The sequence below is a fragment of the Oncorhynchus tshawytscha genome, linkage group LG19, assembly GCF_018296145.1.
Source record: "Oncorhynchus tshawytscha isolate Ot180627B linkage group LG19, Otsh_v2.0, whole genome shotgun sequence".
Lineage (NCBI taxonomy): Eukaryota > Metazoa > Chordata > Actinopteri > Salmoniformes > Salmonidae > Oncorhynchus > Oncorhynchus tshawytscha.
Genome location: NC_056447.1, coordinates 39,559,641 through 39,575,037, shown reverse-complemented (window position 1 = coordinate 39,575,037; position 15,397 = coordinate 39,559,641). Strand labels below are relative to the sequence as shown.

The window sequence follows — 15,397 nt, the reverse complement described above, 5'->3', positions numbered from 1 at the left end:
TGCCAGAAATAGCGGTTTCTTTGATGGCCCAAAAGCTCAATTTTTGTCTCATCTGACCAGAGTACCTTCTTCCATATGTTTGGGGAGTCTCCCACATGCCTTTTGGCAAACACCAAACATGTTTGCTTCTTTTTTTCTGGCCACTCTTCCGTAAAGTCCAGCTCCCTGGAGTGTACGGCTTAAAGTGGTCCTATGGACAGACACTCCAATCTCCGCTGTGGCGCTTTGCAGCTCCTTCAGGGTTATCTTTGGTCTCTTTGTTGCTATCTTTGGTCTCTTCTTTCCTATGGACAGACACTCCTTGCCTGGTCCATGAGTTTTGGTGGGCAGCACTCTCTTGGCAGGTTTGTTGTGGTGCCATATTCTTTCCAATTTTTAATAATGGATTTAATGGTGCTCCGTGGGATGTTCAAAGATATTGGATATTTTTTTTATAACCCATCCCTGATCTGTACTTCTCCACAACTTTGTCCCTGACAAGTTTGGAGAGCTCCTTGGTCTTCATGGTGCCGTGTGCTTGGTGTTGCCCCTTGCTTAGTGGTGTTGCAGACACTGGGGCCTTTCAGAACAGTTGTATATATACTGAGATCATGTAACAGATCATGTGACACTTAGATTGCACACAGATGGACTTTATTTAACTAACTATGTGACTTCTGAAGGTAATCGGTTGCACAAGATCTTATTTAGGGGCTTCATAGCAAACGGGGTGAATACATATGCACACACCACTTTTCCATTTGAATTTTTTTAAAATTTTTTGAAACAAGTATTTTTTGTCATTTCACATCACCAATTTGGACTATTTTGTGTATGTCCATTACATGAAATCCAAATAAAAATCCATTTAAATTACAGGTTGTAATACAACAAAATAGGAAAAATGCCAAGGGGTGAATACTTTTGTAAGGCACTGTATTTCCCTCAGATTACACAGAACCACAAAGAATTTGAAAACAAATCCAATTTTGATAAATTCCCATATCTATTGGGTGAAATACCACATTGTCCAATCACAGCAGCAAGATTTGTGACCTGTTGCCACAAGAAAAGGGCAACCAGTGACGAACAAACACCATTGTAAAAACAACCCATATTTATGTTGATTTATTTTCCCTTTTGTACTTTAACTATTTGCACATCATTAAACCATAGACATAATATGACATTTGAAATGAGTGTAACTGTACATTATCTATTGTTTATTTCACTTTTTGTTTATTATTTATTTCACTTGCTTTGGCAATGTAAACATATGTTTCCCATGCCAATAAAGCCCTTAAATTGAAATTGAGAAGGAGAGACCCTAACCAACTACAGCTCATAAGACTGGCACAGAGCAGAAAAACAGAGCCCAGAGCAAGAGCCTTGGTCCAAACACTGAGGCCAACTAGGAAAACATTCCAATAAACCAAATCACACACGATGCACAAAGCACTGTGATATTGAAACAATCAAGGAGGAGAACACATTTGTAAAGAAACATCTACCTCCCCTTGACAAATCTGTCCCGTCTGTAAACCTATTCAAACCCTATTTATTATTAAACTTGCCAGGTCTCTCTTGGGAAATGGGTCTTCTTATCATAACGAGATTTCCTGGTTAATTCAAGGTGAAAGAAACTGCTCTTACCTGTAGTATCTGGACTGCAGGTAGGTGGAGCACACGGCTTTGGACACGTGGCTGGCCGAGCCAAAGTCAATGACCTTGACTCGGTAGGGCTGCCTGGAGGGGTCCACCAACATGATGTTCTCTGGCTTCAGGTCAGCGTGGATCAGGCCCAGGCTCTTGAGCTTCATCAGGGCTGTGGCCACCTGCTGTAAGACTGGCCTAATGTACTTCAACGGCAGTGGACTGAACTTGTTCTGCTTGAGGAAGTCGTACAGGTTTTGCTCCAGCATCTCGAACACCAGGCACGTGTGGTTCTTGTGCTGGAAGCACTCGTAGGCACGCACAAAGTTGAAGTCGTCTGCACTCTCTGTGCTCAACCGGGCCAGGATGCTCACTTCGATCTGGCCCTGGCGCGCGTACGATGGGTGGTTCTTCAGGATCTTGATGGCCACAATCTCGTTGGTGCCCCTCTTCCAGCACTTGACCACTTGGCCAAAGGTGCCTCTGCCCAAGAACTCTAGCACCTCGTAGGTGTTGGTCATGGAGCAGACCACCTCGTGCTGCACCAACTGGTAGTCCCCTTCATTGTTGGAACCACTGTTCTTGGAGGTGGCTGTCGATGTGGCCGTTGCCGTGGCGATGGCCACTGTGGCCCCGCTGGCTGCGTTCTGGATCATCGTTGTGCTGCCGCCGTGCTCCTCAATGATCGTCACGCTGCTGTTGCTGTTGTCAAGCTCCTCACTCTTGCGCTTAAGCCCGCATCGCTGGTAGGTGTCCAGCAGGCTGACGGTGCTGCGACGGGTCAGGTTGTGGACTGCTCCACCGCTTCCTCCTCCGCTACTGCTACTGCCTCCACCGCCGCTACCACTACCGCTACCGCCCAAGCTCAACAGAGGCCCCAGAGGACCTGCAGTGCCTGAGGTACTGCTGGCCGAGGCAACCACAATTTTCCCTGCACTCGCCGGGAAGATGAGCGCAGGCTGCTCGTAGGGCAGAGAGGAATTGATTCCCAGAGAGGTGGCTTGGGACAATTGCTGCTTGCTGTTCTGGTTGTAGACGACTTTGCTGTGTGAGCCGTACCCTGTCATATCCCAGTATGAACTCTGCTCCACCTTCAGCTTCTTCACGCTAAAGAAGGCACTTGACTGGAGAGTGTGAGGGGACAAGACTTGCACTTGCGAGGCCATACCTGGAAGAGAGGAGAGGAAGGGAGAAGGGAGTGGGAGAGAGACAGAAAGTGAGCGGTAGGAATTTGAGACAGTGCTTGAAACACAAGTGGCTTTTTTAAATAAAGAGCGCTTATGTCAGGGCCGACGAGGCCCATGTTGACGTATCAATGTCTCACTAAACCAACACAAACTAAAAACTAAAAATCACATTGGTTATTTAACTCTTTAAGGCAACTTTTCAGAATGACGTATTATGTATGCTACTATTGGCAAGAGAAAAAGAGATGTCTGTATATGTTTTAAAACTATACAGTATTGTAACGTGCTTGACTATAGGATATACAGTATATGATGTTTAAACAGGAACTTTGTGTTTGTATGGTGACTATCTAGACCGTTGATGTATGCAGAGGAATAGCCTTTTCTCTTCAGTTCCCATCTGGACTAACGTAGAGCTCTAATAATACTCTTCATAGGGAACTCAGAGAATGCAGAAATGTGTACCAAAATGAGCCCTTCGAAAGTTGCGTGACTCTCAAGGAATGATAGCAATTTCCTCAGCAAAAAGCAAAATGACAACCCAGACCCTGCATTTGTTGGTACACAATCAGCTTGATAGAGAGAGAGAGAAAGAGAAAAAAAGACTCTTCTATTTTCGAAACAACAGAGGAGCATTTGAACTTCGTCTCAACCTCAGATCCTGAAGACAACAAGCAAAAGTGGAAAACTGCAAGGCACTGAGCTCATGGGAACTGCCTGCCTCAGAATAAGCTTCTCCAAGCAAACAACGGCCCAAAAATACCCCTCTCAAACAGGCCTGTTTGTAGCACTGAAATGATTGTTACAGCACAAGCCGGCTTACTTGCAGGCCTCGGTACTGATATATAACAGTCTCCAATGTACCCCAAATTAGTGTACTAACAAATTTACGATCTACCACCTGTGTACATCTTCACTCACATGCATATCGCATTTTTAAATCCAGACTAAATCCACAAACACACACTCAAAATCCTAACACACACCCGTGCATGTACACAGTCAGCATATTATACATGCCCTAGCCTACATGGCTAAAACACAGGAGGTTGGTGGCATCTTAATTGGGGAGGACGGGCTTGTGGTAGTGACTGGAGAGGAATAGGTGGAATGGTATCAAATCCATCAAACACATGGTTTCCATGGTTGATGCCATTCAATTTACATTCTATTTCCAGCCATTATTATGAGCCATCCTGCCCTAAGAAGCCTCCACTTACAGTGCCTTGCGAAAGAATTCGGCCCCCTTGAACTTTGCGACCTTTTGCCACGTTTCAGGCTTCAAACATAAAAATATAAAACTGTATTTTTTTGTGAAGAATCAAAAACAAGTGGGACACAATCATGAAGTGGAACGACATTTATTGGATATTTCAAACTTTTTTAACAAATCAAAAACTGAAAAATTGGGCGTGCAAAATTATTCAGCCCCCTTAAGTTAATACTTTGTAGCGCCACCTTTTGCTGCGATTACAGCTGTAAGTCGCTTGGGGTATGTCTCTATCAGTTTTGCACATCGAGAGACTGACATTTTTTCCCATTCCTCCTTGCAAAACAGCTCGAGCTCAGTGAGGTTGGATGGAGAGCATTTGTGAACAGCAGTTTTCAGTTCTTTCCACAGATTCTCGATTGGATTCAGGTCTGGACTTTGACTTGGCCATTCTAACACCTGGATATGTTTATTTTTGAACCATTCCATTGTAGATTTTGCTTTATGTTTTGGATCATTGTCTTGTTGGAAGACAAATCTCCGTCCCAGTCTCAGGTCTTTTGCAGACTCCATCAGGTTTTCTTCCAGAATGGTCCTGTATTTGGCTCCATCCATCTTCCCATCAATTTTAACCATCTTCCCTGTCCCTGCTGAAGAAAAGCAGGCCCAAACCATGATGCTGCCACCACCATGTTTGACAGTGGGGATGGTGTGTTCAGGGTGATGAGCTGTGTTGCTTTTACGCCAAACATAACGTTTTGCATTGTTGCCAAAAAGTTCAATTTTGGTTTCATCTGACCAGAGCACCTTCTTCCACATGTTTGGTGTGTCTCCCAGGTGGCTTGTGGAAAACTTTAAACAACACTTTTATGGATATCTTTAAGAAATGGCTTTCTTCTTGCCACTCTTCCATAAAGGTCAGATTTGTGCAATATACGACTGATTGTTGTCCTATGGACAGAGTCTCCCACCTCAGCTGTAGATCTCTGCAGTTCATCCAGAGTGATCATGGGCCTCTTGGCTGCATCTCTGATCAGTCTTCTCCTTGTATGAGCTGAAAGTTTAGAGGGACGGCCAGGTCTTGGTAGATTTGCAGTGGTCTGATACTCCATTTCAATATTATCGCTTGCACAGTGCTCCTTGGGATGTTTAAAGCTTGGGAAATCTTTTTGTATCCAAATCCGGCATTAAACTTCTTCACAACAGTATCTCGGACCTGCCTGGTGTGTTCCTTGTTCTTCATGATGCTCTCTGCACTTTTAACGGACCTCTGAGACTATCACGGTGCAGGTGCATTTATACGGAGACTTGATTACACACAGGTGGATTGTATTTATCATCATTAGTCATTTAGGTCAACATTGGATCATTCAGAGATCCTCACTGAACTTCTGGAGAGAGTTTGCTGCACTGAAAGTAAAGGGGCTGAATAATTTTGCACGCCCAATTTTTCAGTTTTTGATTTGTTAAAAAAGTTTGAAATATCCAATAAATGTCGTTCCACTTCATGATTGTGTCCCACTTGTTGTTGATTCTTCACAAAAAAATACAGTTTTATATCTTTATGTTTGAAGCCTGAAATGTGGCAAAAGGTCGCAAAGTTCAAGGGGGCCGAATACTTTCGCAAGGCACTGTAGCTAAAACCATGATGGTTCAGGGGTGTGTTGGGAATAGGGGGCAGAGGGAGGAGACATACTTAGTCACTCTGTCATTATTAGCCTTCTGAGTTCTGAATGATGATCTGGCCATCTCCTCCTCTCTTTCTCTCTCTCTCCCTCTTCCTCCTAACCCTCCTCCATCTCATCCACCTCCACCTCTTCTACTCTCTCCTTCTCCTCCACCTCTTCCACTCTCTCTTTCTCTCCTCCTCCTCTTCATCCCCCTCCTCCATCTCCTTTCCTCTCTCCTCTCCTCCCTTTCCTCCTACCAGATGTTTGGTAGTATAGCTAGGGACACTGGTCATCATAATGGTCATCTGGTCTTAACCTTAATGCTGCACCTCAAATCCGATGCCTGTAGGCTGTAGGTTAGTTGATAAAGCATATTGCTAGGTGCCTTTGCTTTACCACACTACTCCTCTTGCGTAAGGTTTACCCTACACCACTACACGCCCCTCCTTGGCCCCCTCTATGCCCTGGGCTGGCAAAAACATGTGGATGAGGGAGTAATGAAGACCGTCCGCTGGGTTATTAGGAGCAAGGCACTATGCTAATCACTTAAGCCACCAGGGCCAGATGTCACTGCTCGGATTACCCACCAATTCCTTCGGTGGAGACTTTCACGCTAAAAATCATTTGGCCACGTTGGCATTGGCATAGTCACTAGTCACCGTCAGCGGTGCTGCTGCTGTGTGAGACTGACTGTAAAACTATGGGAGGATAATCAGATACTACAGTAGGAGCAATGGCCTACTGCTCTGATCGTGATGTCAAATTCCAGGATTACATTTCCATGATTATGGATGACCAACAATAACAGCATCGGCCAAGCAGCTTTTGGTTTACGGCACTAGGCTCAAGCTGTCCCTTTCCAAAGCGGCGCCATCACCATCAAAAAGCTTCCTCAATCTGACTTTAGCTATTGGTCATTGACTCCTGTTGGTTACTGTTCTGCTGTCAGTGTCCAAACTAGGGCCGTCCCCTACTAAAAATAATCTTGGTCGACCAAGAGTCATCTGTTCTTTTGACCAATCGATTGGTCAATTTTGCGTCGCCCCATGGACCTCCCGGCCGGCTGCGACAGAGCCTGGGCTCAAACCCAGAGTCTCTGGTGGCACAGCTAGCGCTGCAATTTAGTGCCTTAGACCACTGCACCACCCGGGACGCCCTTTAAGCACACTGTTTGATGAAATAATTAAGACACAGAAATGACTAGAGGGAGACCGACAGCAATTGATTTGATTTTGCCAGGCTCAAACTTGCTGTGTTAAATAAAAAGAACAGTGACTGTGTGACTAGCACCCGTTGTCTCTCTCCTCCCTGCTGCAGTGACCACCACAGCAACATAATTACAGCCATTTCTGACTGAAAAGTTCTGTTACCGAAATCACTCATTTGTTTAGGAAAAACATGCCCTATTCCCTCAACCCTTGCTCTCTTCACGTGACACATGCATTCAGAAAGTATTCAGATCCCTTGACTTTTTCGTTACAGCCTTGTTATAAAATGTATTAAATAGTTGTTTTCCCTCATCAATCTACACACACAATACCCCATAATGATAAACAGGTTTTTAGACATTTGGTGATCCTAGGGTGGCAACACATACATGCTAAGTGATTTCAATGAGTCTTTCTCCAATTCTGATTGTTTTATACTGTTCAAATCAACTTCAACCAAAACAAATTTCCTGCATTGCCATTAATCTGAGATCATTTCCACACTGCCATGTAGGGCTGCACGGTATGGGCAAAAAAAAAACAAGGCCTGATTTTTAACCAAATGTTGCAAAATGACTCCCTGATTAAATAAAACATATTTATTTGTATTTTTATATGGGCGAAAACTCTAACCGTAGCCATGGCCTTTAATGTATCCATGACTCACTAGGGAAACTATGGGAGCTGGGAACACAGTTCATACAACTGACTTGCCTGTGCCTGTGGCGAACACAGAAAAGTCATTCAATGAACACACAGTTGGAGTCAAATGGCTGGAATGTTATCTCTGAACAACATGCTTAGGTAACAATACGCACAATTGTACTTCATTGGAATATCAGAACTAATGAATCATTATTGAATCACCGCTTAAGTTCAAAACTGTCTGTGATCTGAACCCTGAAATCATAACAACCATCTCCCTTTCTCTGTGGTTTACTGTTCACCTTTATATTTAAACTAGCATTGTAGTCTACACAACTTATGAAGTTTATTTTCATTTCTCAACTTAGTGCCAAATGCAAAACTGTAAAGGGCCCATTGTTTTCACGTTTATAATGTTAGAATGCCTTAAGTAGCCTGGTCCTCCATTCAATATACTTTAAAGAGCATGGTGTGTTCAGCGCACTACAATTTAGCAGAGAACCACAGGGATTTTCTCACTGTTTAGAAGCAGCATGCTGAAGTGGAAATGGTCAATGTCTTTAGGGGGGATTATGTCCTCTGTCAAAGGCTAGTTAATCTGCTTTTTAGGCAGATCAAGGCTATTCTGCGCGGGAGGCCACAGGTGAGAGGGTGGGTGGGTGGGTGGGTGGGTGGGTGAGGTGGGTGGGTGGGGGTGGGTGGGTGGGTGGGTGGGTGGGGGTGGGTGAGAGGGTGGGTGGGTGAGAGGGTGGGTGGGTGGGAGGGATGGTCTGGTTACTGACTGACTAGGTCCTGTGTGCTTGCCTGTTTTAATTAACACCTGTATTGTGGTGTGCATGACAACTAGTACCAGATCAATATTTTAAAATATATATATATATATTTCACCTTTATTTAACCAGGTAGCCCAGTTGAGAACAAGTTCTCATTTACAACTGTGACCTGGCCAAGATAAAGCAAAGCAGTGCGACAAAAACAACAACACAGAGTTACACATGGAATAATCAAACATACAGTCAATAACACAATAGAAATATCTATATACAGTGTGTGCAAATGTAGTAAGATTAGGGAGTTAAGGCAATAAATAGGCCATTGTGGCGAAATAATTACAATTTAGCAATTAAACACTGGAGTGATAAATGTGCAGATGATGATGTGCAAGTAGAGATACAGGGGTGCAAAATAGCAAAAATAAATAACAATATGGGGATGAGGTAGTTGGGTGGGCTATTTACAGATGGGCTGTGTACAGGTGCAGTGATCGGTAAGCTGCTCTGACAGCTGATACTTAAAGTTAGTGAGGGAGATATAATGTCATGACTTCTGCCGAAGTCAGTCCCTCTCCTTGTTCGGGCTGTGTACGGCGGTCGACGTCACCGGCCTTCTAGCCACCGCCGATCCACTTTTCATTTTCCATTTGTTCTGTCTTTGTCTTTCACACCTGGCTTCACTCAACCAATTACTTGTTTATTATTTAACCGTCTATTCCACATGTTTTGTTTGTGAGTGTCACGTTCTGACCTTTATTTCCTTTGTTTTGTCTTTATTTAGTGTGGTCAGGGCGTGAGTTGGGGTGGGCAGTCTGTTTGTTTTTCTATGTTTGGTTTCTGTTTCGGCCTAGTATGGTTCTCAATCAGAGGCAGGTGTCGTTAATTGTCTCTGAATCATACTTAGGTAGCCTGGGTTTCACTGTTGGTTTGTGGGTGTTTGTTTCCGTGTGAGTGTTTGTCACCACACGGTATTGTTTCGGTTTTTTGTAGATTTCACGTTATCGTTTATTGTTTATGTTCGAGTGTTCATCTGTCTTTATTAAAAACATTATGGACACTTACCACACTGCATCTTGGTCCGATCCTTACTCCTCTTCAGACAAAGAGGAAATCTGCCGTTACAGTGAGTGATTGTTCTTTGTACATCGGTCCGTTTTTGTGGGCTCGCTATGTTACTTTGTATTTTTGTAATTTTGAGTAAAGTACGTTGATTACTCATATCTGCTGTCCTGCGCCTGACTCTCTACACCAGCTACACACAGGACCATTACACTCTAACTTACAATATATGAGAGGTGGAATACACATACAGGCCTTCCGGTTGACTCTTCTCTAGAGGAGAGGAGGAATACACATACAGGCCTTCTGGTTGACTCTTCTCTAGAGGAGAGGAGGAATACACATACAGGCCTTCCGGTTGACTCTTCTCTAGAGGAGAGGAGGAATACACATACAGGCCTTCTGGTTGACTCTTCTCTAGAGGAGAGGAGGAATACACATACAGGCCTGCTGGTTGACTCTTCTCTAGAGGAGAGGAGGAATACACATACAGGTCTTCTGGTTGACTCTTCTCTAGAGGAGAGGAGGAATACACATACAGGCCTTCTGGTTGACTCTTCTCTAGGGGAGAGGAGGAATACACATACAGGCCTTCTGGTTGACTCTTCTCTAGGGGAGAGGAGGAATACACATACAGGCCTTCTGGTTGGCTCCTTCTCTAGGGGAGAGTAGGAATACACATACAGGTCTGCTGGTTGACTCTTCTCTAGCACATACAGGCCTACTCTTCTCTAGGCCTACAGGCCTTCTGGTTGACTCTTCTCTAGAGGAGAGGAGGAATACACATACAGGCCTTCCGGTTGACTCTTCTCTAGAGGAGAGGAGGAATACACATACAGGCCTTCTGGTTGACTCTTCTCTAGGGGAGAGGAGGAATACACATACAGGCCTTCTGGTTGACTCTTCTCTAGATGAGAGGTAGAATACACATACAGGTCTGCTGGTTGACTCTTCTCTAGAGGAGAGGTGGAATACACATACAGGCCTTCTGGTTGACTCTTCTCTAGAGGAGAGGAGGAATACACATACAGGCCTGCTGGTTGACTCTTCTCTAGAGGAGAGGAGGAATACACATACAGGGCCTTCTGGTTGACCTTCTGGTTGACACAGGCCTCTTCTCTCTTCTCTAGAGGAGAGGAGGAATACACATACAGGTCTTCTGGTTGACTCTTCTCTAGAGGAGAGGAGGAATACACATACAGGCCTTCTGGTTGACTCTTCTCTAGGGGAGAGGAGGAATACACATACAGGCCTTCTGGTTGACTCTTCTCTAGGGGAGAGGAGGAATAAACATACAGGCCTTCTGGTTGCCTCTTCCTTGGTCATAGGGATAGCTAACCCTCTGTGAATGTATTAGAAACTAATGGCAAGTCCAAGTTCTGCTGAAAAAGAGCTGTAACTCTATGTCCATAATGATGAAGCGATGAGAGAATGTACAGCACTTTGCATTTCCCATCAACTGCCTGAATGATAGCAGGATGTACAAGCTAGACACTGGACAGGAAGACATGCTGCAGTATATACAGGCCATTGGACAGGGCGGTCTGTCTTGTACTGCTGATCCGGGACAGTCAGGCATCTGCCGGAATTGTCCGCCATGGATGGGGGGCAAATCACTTGTTATGACTTGACCTCAGTTCTGTCTAGACTAAGTATTATCTCCCCTTGCCTCTGATTGGGGCATTCAGTGGTGGGAGAGGAGAGACGTAGCTGTGCCCCTCCCTCCCCACACACACACCTCTCTACTGCTCATTCCAGTCAGCATCAGTGTCATTGCTTCTCTGCCTGCCTGCCTGACTGTCCATCAAGGTCCATTGAGGTCCATTTAGGCCCATGGCAGCGAGACCCTGCTGTGTCATATGCAGCACAGAGCCAGCCAGCCAGCCTCTCATAATAAACTATGAGGGCCACTGGAAGGCTGGGGACTGGAGGTAAAAATTAATGCACCATTAGAGAAACATATTGACTGTTCAGAGCTAACAAGCCAGCCATGTCATTCAGCCTGGCCTTGTGTGTCTGGCTTCTGGGAACTGTCTTCAGTGGAGGTGCTGGGGTCTGTCTCTCCCCCACTGTAACACACCACTCCAGACCACTATTGACCACCCTGTCCACTTTATAGCTCCCATCTCAGCTTATTTATAGAATAATGCATCAGAGAGGCAGTCAGGGAGTGAAGTTAGAGCCTCTCCCTGACACACACACACACACACACACACACACATTACACATTACACACACACACACACCACCTATAGCCTATACGGTTTGTATAGGATGCTGTTTGACAGATGCAGAAGGTTTCGAGGCCTATAAACCAGCAGCTTGCCTGGTGTGCCACTCCACGAGTGTCCCCAGAGTGTCCAGCGATGGTAAACTACAGATGCTGAGTGAGTTGTGTGAGATTACAACACACTATACATGTGCAAATGTGTGTGCCCATGCACACATGCACACACACACAGTGTCACACACTACAATTAAAATCCATAAGGTCACTTGTAGCCAATACATTTCGAAATCCTCTTTAATGAATAACAAATAGGTAGTCGCCATGATCATGCATCTAAACTAACAACAAAGCAGCCGCTCAGCAGTGGTTGGATAATAGATTACAGCTTGTTATTCACATGTAAAGTTCAGCCCTATAAAAAGCCAACTGTGGTTTATGAGGTACCTTTGGCATGGTTTCATTGTGTGCCACAGCTTAACCTCTGCCTGTTTATTTCTCATCCCTGGAAGTGGGAGGGAGGGAGGGAGGGAGGGGAGGAGAGGGGGGTGTGGGCCATGGTGATTGCAGGATTTCTTATTAATCACACACACACTAAGCACAGCACAATACAAAGCACAGCACCCAACTTCCTCCCCACAGAGAGAGAGACCAAGAGAGAGAAAGGGGGGGAAGAGATACACAGAAAAACAGAAGAAGAGAGAAACAGAGCAAGGGAGAGTGAGAGACAGAAACAGAAAGATGGAAAGACAGACAGAGGGAGACAGCGGGAGACAGCGTAACATTGCTGTTACACTAGGCTTTGAACCCCACCATTCCTCTGACGGACTCTGCTTTGACTACTGTTCCAGGTCGCCAGGAAAACACAGCAGGGCCATGCAGGGACACACACCTGATAAGCAGCCTGCCTTTCTTCTCTCTGCTTATCACCCATGTACAGTGCCAGCCCAACAGGCCTCTCTCCACTGCATGCTCTCCCTCTGACTCCTAATGAGCAGCAGGACAGCTGCCTATTGAGCGTTATGAAGGGGGAAATATATGGGCAGAGAACAGTGTCACAAGGACATGTTAGAATGTATGTTTTGAGTGTCTCTATAGATGTTGGCCTAAACATTCAGTCACCAAGGCAAGCTAACCACATGCTGTAATTAATCAAGTGTGTGTGCATGTTGAGGTGGCATGTTTGCAGTTCTTACAGTGCTGCCAGGTTACAAACCCCGGAGAAAGACACACCGAGGACACGAACCCCGGAGAAAGACACACTGAGGACACAAACCCCGGAGAAAGAGACAATGAGGACACAAACCCCGGAGAAAGAGACAATGAGGACACGAACCCCGGAGAAAGACACACTGAGGACACGAACCCCAGAGAAAGACAATGAGGACACGAACCCCAGAGAAAGACACACTGAGGACACAAACCCCAGAGAAAGAGACAATGAGGACACGAACCCCAGAGAAAGAGACAATGAGGACACGAACCCCAGAGAAAGACACACTGAGGACACGAACCCCGGAGAAAGAGACAATGAGGACACGAACCCCGGAGAAAGAGACAATGAGGACACGAACCCCAGAGAAAGAGACAATGAGGACACGAACCCCGGAGAAAGACACACTGAGGACACAGACCCCCCGGAGAAAGACACACTGAGGACACAGACCCCAGAGAAAGACACACTGAGGACACGGACCCCAGAGAAAGACACACTGAGGACACAGACCCCGGAGAAAGACACACTGAGGACACGAACCCCAGAGAAAGAGACACCGAGGACACGGACCCCGGAGAAAGACACACTGAGGACACAGACCCCGGGAGAAAGACACACCGAGGACACGAACCCCGGAGAAAGAGACACTGAGGACACGAACCCCGGAGAAAGAGACAATGAGGACACAGACCCCGGAGAAAGAGACACTAAGGACACGAACCCCGGAGAAAGAGACAATGAGGACACGGACCCCGGAGAAAGAGACAATGAGGACAAACCCCAGAGGACACGGAACCCCAGAGAAAGAGACACCGAGGACACGAACCCCGGAGAAAGAGACAATGAGGACACAGACCCCGGAGAAAGAGACACTAAGGACACGAACCCCGGAGAAAGAGACAATGAGGACACGCACCCCAGAGAAAGAGACAATGAGGATACGAACCCCGGAGAAAGAGACACTGAGGACACGAACCCCGGAGAAAGAGACACTAAGGACACGAACCCCGGAGGAAGACACACTGAGAAGGCGAACCCCGGAGAAAGAGACACTGAGGACACGAACCCCAGAGAAAGAGACACTGAGGACACGCACCCCGGAGAAAGACACACTGAGAACACGCACGCACAACATATCCACAGCCATCATTCACTCCAAAGATCAACCAATAATGGCGCTGCGGCATGTCAAGTTTTCTGAAGAAACCATTAACCTTCATAGACCATAATCAGATTGTGGATCAATCTAACATTTTCCAATGAAATTAAATTATAGACCCATACCAAACAATCAAAATACAAGACAAAGACATAGCTGAGGGAATAACACAATAAACAATTTAAGAGAAAATACATTTAAATCTGCTTTTGTTCTTTGTAAATTAATTGGGTTGTACTAAAATGAATGAGTTAATACTCTAAATGATAATAGCATTTACAAGGAGGCACATCTGTATGAACCTAACATGATTATCATGTAGGCAGCACCAACCAAAAGCAGTCCACCGTGGAGGAGTGTTTAATGGGGTATGGGTGTGCTCTAACGGGGGATAAGGAGGAACCCAGGGGTCAAAAGCTCTGCTCTAAGCTATGCCTGTACTCCAGTACAACTCCCACTCAGAAGAGACACACTATACAGCCCAGCCTGGTCTCAACACCCAGCCAGGAATTAACCAAATACTACTGTGTGTCCACAGATCACTGCAGGTCTTGTGCGTGACAGACACCCATAGTCCTGGTCCTGCGTCACTGCCTCGTCCTACACTGAATCCCAAACACAGAGGAACCAGTCGGACCCCATGAGTCACCCAGCGACCAATCAGCAGAGAGTCAGGCATAGTGTTTTCAAGCAAGTTTTTAAGCAGAAGCGTTTTCTGGGAAGAGGGCTTGGTTAACCAGAGCACATCCATCCCCACATGTGGTTAGCCTTTCCTTCCCTTCTTCCTTTTCTCACTCCATCGTTTCTGCTATCACATAGAACTTAGGGGCGGGGCAGGTCATGGCACACATGCTTCCCCAGGTGACTTGTGTGTGTGATATTTCAGAGGAGGGTGTTGGACCAGAGCTTAGGAGCAGGAAAGGGCCATGGTGCTTCAGAGTCATTTAGCAGCTGGGCTCCTGTTCCAGGGAACTTACACCCTGACTACACCCCTCGCGTCACGTGCCCGAGTGTTGCAAAATAAACATAGAAATCTATATTATTAAATTATTGCACCCACGCTGCTCGTGCGCACCAACGAGTGCAAGCTAGCTAGCTATATTGCCATAAATGTTTAATGCTTTTCAACCTGTCCCCAAATTAATATAATTGGTTCAGAGTTTGTTTTGATATTTTAACCTGCGTGTCATGATCGCGTTTTCTGTGGGAGGGAAAAATACATTTATGCACGATGGCGCACGCACACAGCCGGTGTAACTGTCTGGTTCTCTGAAGAGTAGCTTCCTCTCTGGAACAACCATCCCTCTCTCTTCACAGAATCCAGCAGACGCACAGACGCACACACACAGACGCACACACACAGACGCACACACACAGACGTGAATTACACAGAAAGATATCTGGTGACAGA

The 15,397-nt window shown here is 45.8% G+C and overlaps 1 protein-coding gene across 10 annotated transcripts in view; it reads right to left on the bottom strand.

Moving 5' to 3' along the window:
- Positions 1–15,397, bottom strand: part of LOC112218752 (homeodomain-interacting protein kinase 2-like) — a 115,781-nt gene that overhangs the window by 91,369 nt on the left and 9,015 nt on the right. For all 10 annotated transcript variants that reach the window (XM_042301649.1, XM_042301654.1, XM_042301655.1 and 7 more), the window contains exon 2: positions 1,633–2,800. In XM_042301649.1, coding sequence (XP_042157583.1) covers positions 1,633–2,800 — 1,168 coding nt within the window. The remainder of the gene's footprint in view (positions 1–1,632; positions 2,801–15,397) is intronic.